Source organism: Ctenocephalides felis, unplaced genomic scaffold (assembly GCF_003426905.1).
Source record: "Ctenocephalides felis isolate EL2017-DRISC unplaced genomic scaffold, ASM342690v1 CF-g0.4_SCAFFOLD_01886, whole genome shotgun sequence".
In the NCBI taxonomy this organism is placed as follows: Eukaryota; Metazoa; Arthropoda; class Insecta; order Siphonaptera; family Pulicidae; genus Ctenocephalides; species Ctenocephalides felis.
The window spans coordinates 157900153-157915640 of record NW_020538040.1 but is presented as its reverse complement, the minus strand read 5'-3'; the positions used below and the strand labels follow the sequence as shown (position 1 = coordinate 157915640).

General features: G+C 28.7%; 3 protein-coding genes across 3 annotated transcripts in view; 1 reads left to right on the top strand and 2 right to left on the bottom strand.

Moving 5' to 3' along the window:
• Positions 1–2355: 2355 nt before the first annotated feature.
• On the bottom strand, positions 2356–6242 carry LOC113374574 (ras-related protein Rab-11A). Its single transcript, XM_026614556.1, has 6 exons — positions 5984–6242; positions 5504–5625; positions 3828–4060; positions 3264–3379; positions 3030–3187; positions 2356–2517 (listed from the first exon to the last, which is right to left on the bottom strand). The coding sequence occupies exons 1-5, from the start codon at positions 6021–6023 to the stop codon at positions 3051–3053; spliced, it is 648 nt and encodes a 215-aa protein (XP_026470341.1). The 5' UTR covers positions 6024–6242; the 3' UTR covers positions 2356–2517; positions 3030–3050.
• Positions 6243–8428: 2186 nt separating this feature from the next.
• On the top strand, positions 8429–11126 carry LOC113377795 (nuclear receptor subfamily 2 group C member 1-like). The gene is made up of 8 exons (XM_026618220.1): positions 8429–8658; positions 9184–9476; positions 9536–9724; positions 9786–10158; positions 10226–10503; positions 10574–10700; positions 10768–10886; positions 10961–11126. The coding sequence occupies exons 2-8, from the start codon at positions 9194–9196 to the stop codon at positions 10999–11001; spliced, it is 1410 nt and encodes a 469-aa protein (XP_026474005.1). The 5' UTR covers positions 8429–8658; positions 9184–9193; the 3' UTR covers positions 11002–11126.
• A 544-nt stretch (positions 11127–11670) lies between these two features.
• Positions 11671–15488, bottom strand: part of LOC113378766 (lipid storage droplets surface-binding protein 1-like) — a 29807-nt gene continuing 25989 nt past the window's right edge. Inside the window, exons 2-10 of the mRNA XM_026619360.1 lie at positions 14794–14924; positions 14544–14729; positions 14347–14474; positions 14195–14271; positions 13968–14131; positions 13471–13661; positions 12913–12979; positions 12600–12710; positions 11671–11817 (exon numbers count right to left, since the gene is read on the bottom strand). Of these exons, the coding sequence (XP_026475145.1) occupies positions 11686–11817; positions 12600–12710; positions 12913–12979; positions 13471–13661; positions 13968–14131; positions 14195–14271; positions 14347–14474; positions 14544–14729; positions 14794–14924 (1187 nt within the window). The 3' untranslated portion in view covers positions 11671–11685. The remainder of the gene's footprint in view (positions 11818–12599; positions 12711–12912; positions 12980–13470; positions 13662–13967; positions 14132–14194; positions 14272–14346; positions 14475–14543; positions 14730–14793; positions 14925–15488) is intronic.

Genomic DNA, 15488 nt, shown 5'->3' with positions numbered 1-15488 from the left:
TAAGGCACTGAGGTTTGAAAAACTGTAACAACATTGTTTAAATAAATAAATATATATATATATATATATATATATATATATATATTTAAAAGAGAAAAACAGGGTACTCAAATTTTGATGACCTAAACGCATAGTTTTGGGAAAATTACCATCCTCATTATTAATGCATGTGATTACAATAAATATAGTTCTAAATATAAATTATCTATATACAGGTTGAAGAATATATGAAAAATTATTCCAATTTATTATGTTCAGTACTAAATAAAATTAGGATATGTATGTATAGAAGCGATGACTGAAGTATTATTAAACAGTAATGATTAAGTATCAGTTAATTGAATTAATAGTATCCAGAATTGTACGAGTATATTTATATTAAGATAATTATATTTTGAAAGAGTAGAAAAACGTGATTCAAAAAAAGCTTTTGTAAAGAGATTGTAATAAAGAAATGTAAATAAAGATTTATAAATAAATTTTATAAGGTAGTTTCAATTAATTTAGTTTATAATAACATAAAAAAACTTAAAACAGAAGTTTGATAAATATAATTGATTTTTCAACACAAGAATATTGATGTCTACAGAAACGAAAAACCATTACAAGCACAGTTCACAATTTCGGTCACAACAACGTGTCAAAAAGTACATATAACATAGAAAACAGCTCAACGCAATAATTTACTTAAATGCAGCAAACCAGCATAAGTAAATTTGCACTCAACAGCCATAAAATAAATTTAAATAATGAGGAATACAATCACAAATCCTACTGCCACTGTATATACACAACAACAAACTGAAAAACTGAACTTCAAAACTTAATGAAGAAAACTGAATTAACAAATTTAGCAAGACTTTATTGGAAATATTTGTCATTTGCTGTTAATAATTAATCAAATGAATACAATGCATATGTTATAACCAATTCTAAGATCACGGTATATAAGCTTTTTTGCAAAATGCTTTATGTATTAAGAATCTGATATTTACAATATGCAATTTATTATAACAAAAAATATACTTTGTTCAGAAACATCAAATTTCTATCTTAATTTCACGTCAGCACTTACTTGATAGCAAATCAGAGCTGATAGCGAAATAAACTAAAATTTCTAATTACAGGAAACTATTATTTAGAACACATGTATTCAAAATTATGAAAAATATATGATAATTATTATAACATAGATTTTATAAAAATAAGTCAAATATATGTATATATATAAATATATGTATATATGTGTATATATAATACATATATTTTTAATAATTTTTGTAACATTTCCAAACATATATATATTAAAAGATGCCAGATATTTTAATGTTAAACTACAAAAATTCAATACCCAATTAGTATGTTTTTTTTTCAGTAAAACCCAATTCTATGTATAGGCAAATATATCTCTATATTTCTACCCAATCATCGCAAGACTGTAAAAACATTAACATTAGCCATTATTAAGTAAGTATATAAATATAACTCAAATTATTTAGATTGCAACCGTACAGAATAGTCAATATACACACATATATATATGTATTAGCAAGTTATGCAAATATACATATATATAGTATACATTTACATATTTATAATAGTAAATAACATATCCCTATCACTACAATTCGCAAATTTTTATTACTTTTCTTCTTCAACTAGTAAGTATATAATAAAGAAATTATAGGTATATATATAAATCAAAATAAATTGGAGCAATTATTTTTTTGCTTAGGTGCACCACCATTATAAGTGAGACATGAATCGCTACTGCACAAATTGTCAGAGCCGTGTTGATTTGTTCATTAGTTTGCATTTTACATAGCGTCGCTTATATTAATAACAATAAACGTGGTAATCATTTATATTTTTGCAAAATTGTTTTGCCTAAAATTTTCAAAATACATAGCTCCCTGCTGAAAGCTCAACAGTTAACATATCACGGAATGTTTATATATCTAATTTTATTTCTAATTATCCTTGGATCAAAGATATGATTACTAAAAACTGAAAAGCAAAAAATGAAAATAATGCTAGAAAAAGCAAACATAATATCCAATTAATTTGTTTAAGAACACATTCAGCATATAACTGTACACAGTTAGCATATTCATATCACAATCAGCTTGAACAAACTGATAAATATCAATGTCATTTCCACATACATTATTTTTAACTGAATGTGATTTATGTGCAAGGGCAAATTTAGAATTATTATAGAAAAATGCTATAAAGAAACTAATTTTAACATCCTATAATTGTACAGATCAACATAATGCTAGATTAAAACTTAAGAAATATTTTTCATCCAGCAGTAGCTTTAAATCGCATTTAAATGTAAATTATAGAAAATTAAATATTGTCCAGATGATATTCGGAAGAAAATAAGTCTGTTATGAACATTCATTGTAACTATTTATTTTGCGTCCACAATATACACATAAATTATGAATTATGTGAGATATGTGGTCACTCACAGACGAGATATGCCAAACTCTCCCCATTTATCCAATAGCCCTAGAAACAAAATATTTGTGATTACAATTTTTGTAAATTTCAAGATGCTCCAATTCTATTTCATTGAATTCTAATGCATTTGTAATGTTGGAAAAACTAACTACCACTCTAGTTTACCATTTTTATGATTACTTCACTTCAAAGAACTGCATAAGCAGATAAATCCAAATAAAACGGAATTAAAGAGATATAACCTTTTTCTTAAAAAAACTTACCCTCCAGTTATAGATAAAAATATCACTAAACACCAAAAAAAGATATTTTACTGAAAGAATCAATACATTCAAGCACTTGTTCTCAATTATTAATTTTAACATATCTAATTGATAAGTTAATAACATATGGCCCGGTAAATTCATTTTGAGAATACATACTGTAACATCCAAATAATAAATAATTACGTTGTTTTAAAAATAAATAAATAAAAAAACGTATATTAATATCAGCTAGTCCTTATTTTCATAATAATCGTCCAAACAAGTTGCTAAAGCTAATCAAAAGTAAATACATACATGAATACTATAGATATTTGGTTATTGGCAGCATTGCTTGCGGACACTGTCCGGATTGACAGTAGGTTTAACATCAATTGGCTCTACATTTTGTGGCCTGATAACATCACCCTCTGGAGGATCACGTATTTGCTTCTGGGAAACAATTCTGTAGATCTCTGTAAACAAATCGAAATGAATAATAATTAAAAAAATATAAATATAGAAAGGTAAATGAATATCCTTATGTATTACCTGTAAGGATATTTTGAAAGGCTGTTTCCACATTAGTAGAATCAAGAGCTGAGGTTTCTATGAAACTCAAACCATTTCGTTCAGCAAACACCTTCGCTTCATCTGTAGGCACAGCCCTAAGTGAAGCAAGAATACCATTTTATTATAAATAAGACTGCAAAATACTAACCAGCCAAACAAACTTTTTATGTAAATGTTTTGCACAATCAATAAGAAGCAATTAAAATAGTTGAAGGAATAAAATATTAACATAATTGAAAGTAAGGCTCATGTAAACATGAGCATTACAGAATTTCTGAAAAATTAGATAAAATATAATGTCAAATGTATTCACAAATGATGTTTAAAAGGACATACAACAATATAATTACTTGACCAAAATAAAATAATTGAATCGATAACAATTGACAAAATATTCCAAATTATAAATAAATGTAGATAAATATTTTGCACCATTACATGCACATATAATGCACCATTACATGCAAAATAATGTATGATCTAAAAAACAATATGATACAAGAAACCACTTTATACAAAATTTGGTTTTTGCAAAAATCTTACCTCAAATGTCTCAGATCAGATTTGTTTCCCACAAGCATTATCACTATATTCTGATCAGCATGATCTCTTAGCTCTCGTAACCAACGTTCTACATTTTCATAAGTTGGGTGCTTTGCAATGTCATAAACTAAGAGAGCACCAACAGCTCCTCTATAATAGGCGGATGTTATAGCTCTATACCTTTCTTGGCCAGCAGTATCCCATATTTGCGCCTTAATTGTTTTACCATCAACCTAATAGAACAAATGACTTGATAATGAATAAATCACAAATTAATGACTTCAGTTTGTGTTCATATTTAGAATTAAAATCATTCAAATTAAACCTAAATGATCAAGTACAAATATCAAAAATATAGTTAAATTGATATGAACAATGAAATCGTTTTCATGTTATTTAATTTTTGTATCAGACAAAGCATGTTTTGAAACAAAAATATATTCAATAGAACACTTGAATGAGAATGCAATAATAAATTACTGGAAACAAGACATTGAAAAAAAAAATTATAACAGGCTTTCTTCTTATACAGGCTCAAGTTCTTATTTTGAAAATTGTAACACATGCATCATAAGGAACTTGAATTCCTTAAGAATTCTTTATGATAAGGTCTTAATCAAAATTTCTTAATTTGCATTGCAGCTTTAATTGACATATGTTAAATTTTTGTAAGGTTTTTCTTCATTAATATCATGGTACAATTGTTTTAATATAAATCATTTGAAGCAATTTATGGCCATAACTATCAGCTTATAAAAACATAAGTTTTGATATAGTGATAAAATTTAAAAACCCATCCCATATTTGCGCCTTAATTGTTTTATCATCAACTTAATAGAAGAAACGACTTGATAATAAATCACAAATTAATGACTTCATTTTGTGTTTAAATTTGGAACTGCTCCAAAATATAGAGTTTAATTATAAGCAAAACCTTAAATAAAAAACAGTAAATCACTCAAATTAAGCCTAAATGATCAAGAACAAAGATCAAAATTATAGCTAAATTGATAAGAAATTGTTTCCACAGGATATTAATTCTAAAAAACTTAATACAATAAGTTAATAATGATCACTAAAGTGATTTTTAATAACTAATTTCATAAACAAAAATTTGAATGAAGTAAAATCATTCAAATGAAAAGTAAATGATCAAGTACAAATATCAAAATTATAGTTAAATTGATATAGAATGATATCGTCTCCACGTGATTTAATTATTGTATCACACAAAGCAAGTTTTGAAACAAAAATTTATATTAAATATATATATATATATATATATATATATATATTAGTAGAACACTTGACTGAGAATGTAATAATAAATGACTGGAAACGGAAGATTGAAAAAAATACAATTTTTATAACAAGCTTTTTAAGTTCTTATTCTGAAAATTATAACACATGCATCATAAGGTACTTGAATTTCCTTTAAGTCTAGAATAAAATTTCTTAATATTAAACAAATTTACGTTGCAGCTTTAATTGTCTCTATTCTCTCTATTCATATCATTGTACAATTGTTTTAATATAATTTATATTAAGCAGTTTATGACCATAACTACCAGCTTATAAAAACATAAGTTTTGACATAGCAACAAAATTTAAAAACAAAAGTTCCTATTATATTATTTTACCTTCCATTTTCTTCAATGTTCTATCATTTATTATACCTGTATACTCCTCGTTGCAAACTCAACTCCAATTGTGGATTTACTCTCAAGATTAAATTCATTTCTAGTGAAGCGAGAAAGCAAATTACTTTTTCCTACACCCGAGTCTCCTATTAGCACCACTAGAAATAGTTTTATCATTACAATACATTATCAACCTATGAGTAATGGCATGGAAAAATATGCAAACATAATTACGTCATTTTGACAACTCAAAAATTTACATTTAAGGGAAAAAATACCAATGGTTAGAAAACACACGTAGAAAACCATATATTTTTAAACATAGTGAGAAAAATTGCTTTGCTGCATCATCACTTTAAAAAACACTTTGCACAATTACAAAGATGAATAGGTCAATAAAATTAAATTATGTAGAGAATTTCACAGTAAAATAAAAGCTCACGTAAATCGAGCCACATGATTAAAATTTAATAGCATTTAGGATTAAATTAAGCATAAAAATGACAATTCATTTACCTTTGAACAAATAATCGTATTCGTCATCTCGAGTTCCCATTATTCTGAGTTTATATAGGTATGTGTTTCGAGTAATTCACAAATATCACTCACTAAATCCTACTTAAAATAATACTAACTAACAAGTAACAAATAACAATAGATAAACGCTAAATTTATAACTGACCATCTATTAAACTATAACGATTGTTTAAAACATAAAGAATTATTTGAACGTCGACTTTTGTAATATGGCCGTCAGCGCAAATGCTTTTATTACGCCCCTCTACATGGCATGCGCGGCCGTGTGACCAGATTTACCAAACTGATCATATGAAATGTTCGACGAGATTCAAATTAACAGAACTACAACACTAATTTAAACGATACTTTAATTTTAATATTATCAAAATTGGTCGAAATTATTTTCTAGTTAATTTTAGAAACGAATTCAATTGTTTTTTAGTATTGTTGATACTGTAAATAATCCACCGAGATTGGTCACAAAAATACTCAAGATGCACGACAAATGACAACTAGTGGGCATGACACCGGGCCTTAAGGCAAATTGCTGGAACTTCTCGTACCGCAATTATTTTTTTTTAATTCAAAACTTTTTTAAAATATAGATTTTTGAGAATTTTGAAATTTTTGTCTAATGACCATTTTTGACCGCTAAGTGGATTTTTTTCCTTTTTTTTCATTGAATCTCCGAAAACGCTAGACCTACCTTCTTAAAAATTGTATCATTTTGTCAATACAAATAAAATGTTTTTTGAATCATTCAAATCGGGCGCTCCGTTATCTCAAAAACTAAATTACCATTTTTGGCACGCTTTGCCCCGTATCTTCGAAACGGCTGGACCTGCCATAGCCAAAAACTAATCAGCACGTCTTCGCATTAATAGGAATCGAATATTTTTTAAATTATTGAAATCGGTTGATCCGTGTTCCCGAAAACGTCGGCAAAAAATTGTATCCGCACATAAATGCATACCATACACATACATATAAAAACACACACATACATTTTTTTCTAAGGCATGCCAAAGTGTTCAGAAACCTTTGAAACGTAAAGATTCTCATTTTCGATTTTTTGCGATTATTATACCCTACGGGAAGTTAAAAAACTGTGTAACTTTATGCATCATTTTACTATAATTAAATAAGTAGTTATCATTTCCAATTAAATAAGTAGTATTAACTTCCCATAGTAATGGGCCAAAAATCGAAAATAAAAATTTTTGCATATTTTCACGTTTTAAAGGTTTCTGAACATTTTGGCATACCTCAGAAAAAATTGATGTGTGTGTGTGTTTTGTATGTCCGCATTTTTTCGTCCACGTTTTCAGGCGCACGGATCAACCGATTTGAATGGTTAGAAAAACATTCGATTCCTATTGATAGGGTGATATGCTGATTAGTTTTTGGCAAAGGCAGGTCCAGTAGTTACGGAGATACGGAGCAAAGAGTGCAGAAAATACAAATCGAGTTTTTGAGAGAACGGAGTATCCGATTTGAATGATACAAAAAACATTCAATTTGTAATGATTCGGAGAAAATGTGATTGGAAATGTTTTTGACAAAGGCAGGTCCAGCCATTTCGAAGATACAGAGTTAAATATGCAAAAAATGGCAGTTTTTGAGAGAAATAAGCATCCGATTTGAATGATTCAAAGAACTTTCTGGTTGTTTTGACAAAATAATTGTTTTTAGAAAAAAAAATTGTTTAATTTTTTTTTTCAAAAATTTTTTTTTTGTATTTCGAAAATAATTCAGATTTTAATTTTAATTCTGTTGTAATATACTTTAAACAAACAATTTTAACTTTTTAATTCAGTTTATATAATTCTTATAAATATTAGGCAATGTTACAGTATTTATATATTTGTAATAAATCTAGCTGAAAACATTTAATATTCCTCGAATATTTCGTTACGGTACGGGAAGCTCCAGCAATTTACCTTAAGGCACTGTGCCATACACCACTAGTTTAAATTATATTTTTGTTTTATACATTATTTTTGATAACCAAAACCATTATAAATACTTGTTTGTATTTATCTTTGACCAAAACCCTTTCGCCTATTTGCAGGTGCATAATGTTAACCTGTCGTTTTAAGTAAATATTTGACAGGAGGCCACACTATTTTAGATACGATTGCTGATAATTATTTAAATTCAAAGGAAACTCTAAGAACAATATTTTTAAATTGCTTGTGATATATACTAAGCTATTTTGTTTATATTTGTACCATAATTTAAATTTTATGGAATTTCAAAATTCCATCATGATGAATCTTAATTGGAATTTGAAAAATTAAAGTAGATAATTATGTTATTGTTTAATCTTTCTTATCTATTCTTCAATTAATCATGTCTATAATCCAAACTTATAAATAAATGTATTTGTTGACTCAAGAATCTTCTTCAAGAGTACAAAAATTTCATGCAGTAACACTTCAACATTGCCCTAAGTTGTTAGTTCATGGGTTCATTAAAGTTCAACCTGTGATGTTGGTTTAGTGTTTGTTTTATTTTTGATCCATTTGTTTTGATTTACTATTACCCATGTTATTTTTAGCTTAAGTTATGTACCTATATCTTCTTTACTGCAAATAAATGCCATTGTGATTTTTTAATATGTTTTTATTGAACTGAGCTGTCCGGAAGAGCATCAAAACAATATCTTACAGGTTAACTGTCATAATGAGAGTGATAAGACTTAAGTGCCACAAACGCTTTTAGAATAATATTTTTACATAAAATTATTTATTTTAAATGCTTTAATAACTGTAATAACGGTTGCAGTTATTGTGATTAGCATTTTATAATATATTGATTACGAAGTGTTTTTTTTTTGTATACATGCATATGTGAAACACAGATAATAAATCTCTTGAATTTTGTGATATATGAATATGAATCATACTTAAAAAGATAAAACTGTGACTTTAACTTTAGTAGCCGTAATTTGCTATAAAATATGGTCAAAAAGTAAATATATATAAATCCTACTAATTTAAAAATTGTTACCCATAGAATAACTTTGTCGTATGTTCAGGATAATATTGTTCAATTCAAATGAATTTGCATTTTGATAGAGATAATATATCATAAAATAATCATCAAAGTTAGAAAATGTGTTTAGAGTTAATTATCATTATCCTTTGATATTTACTTTAAATATGACTTTACCCCAAACCATTTATTTCTTACAGATCTCCCGCCATGGAACAATCAATTGTAGACTCTGTCGATGATAAATCACTAGTAGGAGCTGGTTTATGCCTGACTGTAGAATTGTGTCTTGTTTGTGGAGACCGTGCATCTGGACGTCATTATGGAGCCATCAGCTGTGAAGGATGTAAAGGCTTCTTCAAAAGATCTATCAGGAAACAACTTGGATATCAATGCAGAGGAACTATGAATTGTGAAGTCACAAAACACCATCGAAATCGTTGTCAATATTGTCGCTTACAGAAATGTTTAGCATGCGGAATGAGAAGTGATTGTGGGTATATAAATTAAAGTAACATAGTAAATGTAATTATTGATTGTGAAATGTTTCAGCCGTTCAACATGAACGTAAACCAATAATGGAAAAGAAAGAACCAGCTCATAACACTAATTCATATTCTTCAAACGCTGCTGTTAATAAAATCTTCATTCGCAAGGATTTGGCCACTGAATCGACTATGCCTGTGTATCCTGGATTTAATTTGTCTGATCTTAATATTTCGGCACTGAACAAGAAATCAGGTTTGTAAAAGAAATTCATAAATCAATTTAATACCAGTGGCTATATCAATATTTTGTTCAGGAAAAATAAATCCAGCTGATGTGTATTACATGAATACTGAACAAATGGACGATGAAACATCACAAGATGAATCTATCAATCAGCCTATAGTTGATATCACAGAAGCGTTATCTATTGCTATAAATAAAAATTTAATTTCTAAAGCTCTGAACACAATGGCTAAAGTGCAATCTTTCAGTGAACGAGATTTTGATAATAATATAGAAGTTGATGATCCTTTGATCCAAGAGGGAAATGTTTCATTCAACTTACAGAGTTTAAGTCCAGTTCCTGCTTGTCTGAATGTTCACTTTATTTGTGAAAGTGGTTCCAGATTATTATTCCAATCAATCAACTGGGCTAAAAGCATTTTAGCATTTAAACAAATATTATGGTAAAATGAGCTTAAATAATTCTTTTCGATGTAAACTACTTAATTTAATATTTATCTAACCTTGTAGTCTAGACACACAAATTGCTCTCTTAAGAAGTTCCTGGGCTGAGTTGTTTGTGCTTGGGTTGGCACAATGTTCCCAAACACTGTCTCTTCCCACGATCATGAAGGCTCTCATTAATAATCTCCAAACATCAATAATTCAAGAAACCATATCTGGATCAAGAGCAAAGCAATTGTCTGACCACATTTGCAAAATGCAAGATTTTGTCAATTCTATGTGTATTTTGAATGTAGACAAATATGAATATGCTTACTTGAGAACCTTGGTATTATTTAAAACTGGTAAATAAATATAATAAAATGAAAATTTTGTTATTTTCTGCAAATACTTTAGCAAACTGACTTATTTTAGACATTACAAACTTGCCTCCACAAAATCATGTGAGTTATCTACAAGAAAAATGTTTTCAATCTTTAAGAAAGTATGTGGTATGCAATTTTTCTGAAGACGAAGATCGTTTTGCAAGACTTTTACTAAAGTAAGAATAAATCATTTAATTATGTAGCACATAAATTCTGGCATAACTTAATGCAATACGTTTTTAGATTACCTCCTTTGAGAGACTTTGATCCAAGAGTTTTAGAGGAACTGTTTTTTACTGGTCTTATTGGGCCTGTGGAAGTGGAGAATGTCATTCCTTATATGCTTCGATCTAATTACTCTGGTAAGTCAAAGGTTTAACTGTAATATAATTGTATTTATTGTAATGAATTTAATGTGACTTGTTATTCTCTTTAGGTAACAATAGATCAATTAAGATAGAAATGAATGAAGCGTGAAGAAAATCAAACACTTGGGCTGTATTGAAAATTTTAATTGTTAAGCTGTTTGCTGTATTGAAAATTTTAATTGTTAAGTATATGGAACTGTTTTAGAATTCTTAAGATTGGCTAAAATATTTTAGGCAACATTTGTACAAAGACTCATTTTTATACTACTTACAACAGTGCCTTAAATATGTTTTAAGCACTGTGATATAAAAAAGTGATGGTATTCTGATTAGGTTTACATATGGAAATAAGTTAAAACATTTAATTTATTATGTACTTAATTATGTTTAATGCCTCATGGCAGAGTATGGTTGTGATTGTATGGATTGGATTCACTGAAATATTTAAAGTACAATGAGATACCTTACATTATATTGTACAAAGTATATATTTTATAATAATTATAAAAATATGGTTATTAGCACATTTTTTGTATGTAAACTGCTATTTTTGCTTAAATAAAAATAACTACACATCTAAGATTCTTTTTTAAGTTTAAGTGAATATTTCACATGATGTAGAAGAACATTAAAAATAGATTTAAAAAATATATAATTATGATTGTTTAAAATCATAGTATAAAATTATTCAATGTTAAACTAGGACAAATGTACTACCCTAATTCTAATATTAACAATCCAAAAAATTTAAATATTTCAAACTTAACGACAAAGTTTAAAGTAATAGTAAAAGCTAGATAGTTACAACATAGGACTGTTGCACTCCGTTCATATTATTTTCAGTGTGATTATTAATATGACGCGTTCGTTTAGCTGCTTTTTTAATTTCTTGTTCACGTCCGGCAAGGAACATGGCCAATCTTTCCTGAAATTTATGCAAATATTTATGAATCTGAAAATTCAAAATATAGCATTAATTGAATTTTAAATATAGAATCATTTTAGGTTTAGTAGCAATGCTATGATTATTAAGATGATGCAGAAATATTGAAAAAGATAGATGATATCTTAAATCTCATTGGAATAAAGAATAAAATAAAACATGATTCAGATGTAATGGTTTGATGTCTAGTGTCCCCATGTAATCCATAAATGATATTTTGTCTAAGCATTTAAAATATAAGCATATTTACCATTACTCAGTGTAAGCATTTAAGAGCAGCACATAAATTTTACACACGGAACAAGATGGGCCAAGACGTTAAGCAAATTAAAAAACTAAGCCAAACGCGAAAGCGCGAATTTAGCATAACTATTTTTGTGGATCAATTTGACACATACCTATTTGACTAATTTAAGTTTTAATTCCATGTAGATTTAAATGATCGGCAAAATGTACATCTGTAATTAGAAATATAGTTCGCTTAACGAAAAACGTTCATCACTTGTGATATGCGACATGCATGATGTCTTAAGACCTCATTATTGTGATAACTTGCATAAATTATGAAGGATTATATAAAAATAGTAAGCTATATTATGAATCATTAGTAATGAATATTATATATATTCCGAAATCACTATAAAGCTTTTTGATCTAATAATATCCAAGTACCGATTATGTTAAGCAATCCACCCAAATGTATAAAAGGATTATTCTATTTAAAAATGACGATTATAAAAATCGTTATAAGTTTGAGAACTAACCAAAATATTCTTAGTATAATGCTGCAACTCATCAAGAAGCGCTTGAATTTGAGCGGCAGTCCTTCTGGACTCCCTCAGAATTTGTTGTTTCGCACCCTCCAAATGAATACGCTAAAATATTTTTACTTGTTATTGGAGTAAATTCAAATATTACTCAATATTTTAATTTAATATAGTCCATAAACTACTGAAAATATGCCGTACTTCGTTGAAGTTTATCGTCGTCTATAGTCGAAAAAAATAGATTGTTCAAGGGTTTTGAAAAATCTCAAGTTTCAATTAAAAGAAAGCTAAGAAATCACTCAAGTTTTACCTTTAATATAGCATCGCCAAAAGCCATACACCGGTGCAGACCTACTTGTATGTGAGCAGCAGTTGACCTGTAAATAGAATGGACATATAATATCAATGAATGAATATATTCAAACTAATTTACTTGAAGAAAAACTTATGAAATTGTATTAAAATTTAATTTATTAACTTATGTATCGCTTATCGAGACTTGCTTGAAGATTTATCATTGATGGCGAGTAAAATTATTGTGAGTTCTTTGTATTATAATTTTAGTTGAAGTTAATTCTTCAGAAATTAACTTTTTAAATTTTGAAATTATTATGTATGTTATGTATGTTTGTATTAACGTTAATTGCTCTGCAACAAAATTGTCAACTGTAACAAATACTTGGACGCCTAGCTGATGGTCAATACAGCAGTGTCACTTCTGCGAAAAGCAATGTGGCAGCTAAAGGTTTGATGAATTATACATCATAAATAATTAAACTGGTAAAATTTTACAAATTCGTCTTAATATAGATGAAAAAAATAAGGAACAAAGCAATTCCAGATCATGATTTGTTTTAAAAATTGATACCTGGGTAAGTTTGATACGCCTTCACCAGCATAATTAACAAGATGTACTAAGCGACGGGCCGACTCGCGGGCTAGCATGACCAGCAATTGCTCAAGAGTATCTGGGCGGGCCTGATTTTCGGGCTCGTCCAGGCTAAGACTGTGCCATAATTCACGTGCTTTGCGCATAGCCAATCGGGGATCGGTAGCAATCTAGAAATATATAATAAAATAAAAATTAAATAAACCCTATATTGCACACTGACCTGTAATAAGTAATGATGAAATAATATATGAATCCAAGTTCGACATTATAATGAAGACCAAATCGTTAAACAATCCTTTAAGAATAGATGAGCCAATATTTATTTAGCCATATTGCTAAGAGTTTTTGATATAGTATGGTTGGTCGACGTGTTTTCTCGATCCAGAATGCTTTATTTTCGTTATTGTATAGAATTTACTCATCATATCCGATAAAATTATAATATTGCTTATTAAATATTATTGCTTATTTACCAATTCCGCAATATAGATGATAACATGTATCTGTTCCTTGATAGCCTTAGCCTCTGCCATAGTGCGTCTCGTCAGACGTCTTTGCAACTTTCTTGAGAATCTGTCCACTCGATGCATAGTTTGTACGGCTTTACTGCCACCATCTGATAAGTGAATATTAGACTCTGAAAATCAATTCATATTTATTTTCATAATGCATTGACCTGTGATATTGATTAATAATTTACCGGTTTCAGGTAACTCGGTAGAATCCGGTAAGTATTTGTCGACATATTTATCAGCGACATCCAGAGCGCCTTCTAACCTGTAAAATTCAGATAAAAGGTCAGAGGAAAGAAGTAAGGTAGAATTATTGGATATGGTTTTGGTAGAAATTTACCTGTCAGCAGCAAAATTGCTGACACGACTATCTAGAACAGCGTTTCCTAAATGTTTAACAGAATCCGCACGTCTTAAAACAGGCTTCACAAGATGATCAGACATGTATTCTTTGGTGTTCCAATACATCTAAAATTGGAGATACAATTAGCATGAAGACATCTTGTAACAATATATATCATTAGGCAATCATCTAACCAGTTGTGGAGGTAAATAAACAGATGGAACACGCTGTTCGACGATGTCCAGGCTGCGACATAAAAATTTATCAACGCGGTCGATTGATCCCTGCAGCATGACTACACCAGGCAACGCGTAACGGGATAAGGAAGCAATGCGTTCTTCGGCACGAGTCAAAGTCCATCGCATTAGCGAATTACTGCGCTGTAAATAATAATAAAGAATTAATAAATATTTTTGTATTGCAAATTAAAATCATTACACTTACTTTAATTTTGTCGTAGTAGTTTTCTGCTAAACCCATGCTACATTCAACTATAGGAATGCTGGCAATACGTGAGACAGACTCCATCTGAATAGGAAGAAGGCCATCCCGTTTCGAATTAGCACTTCGTCGCACTGAAAATTTAAAATATTAAATGAATATTGCCGGTCAGTAACATCTATCACAAATTATTAAAAGTAATTTTATTTAATCATAATTGGCACTTAGAATAAATTACACCGATCTATATTTTATTTTTAGCCATTGAAAGAAACAACAGTTTCTTAAATTTAGTATATTGGCGATGGTTTATTGTTTAATTAGCAAGTGTAAACTACATTAATAAAAACGCAACAAATTGATTAGAAAGACAGTTATAATACACTCGGTTAAATCATCATATTAATATGTATTTATAAATGAAGATAGCAATTCAATTACTAACAGAAACCAATTCAGATAAACCTTGATCTCATTAAAAAAATAAAAAACTACGTACATTGCTGTTATTCACAGTTATAATTAATCGCAATACTTGATTTCCGGGAGAAATGTAATATTGTGAGCTTATAACTTACAGATTAAACCGCAAGTAATTTAGAATACATAAATATCAGAATATGCGAATACTGGTAAACCAGAGTATTAGTCTAGTCATTTATGCTTAAATTGGTAAGAAGCTCGGAATTTGCGATACC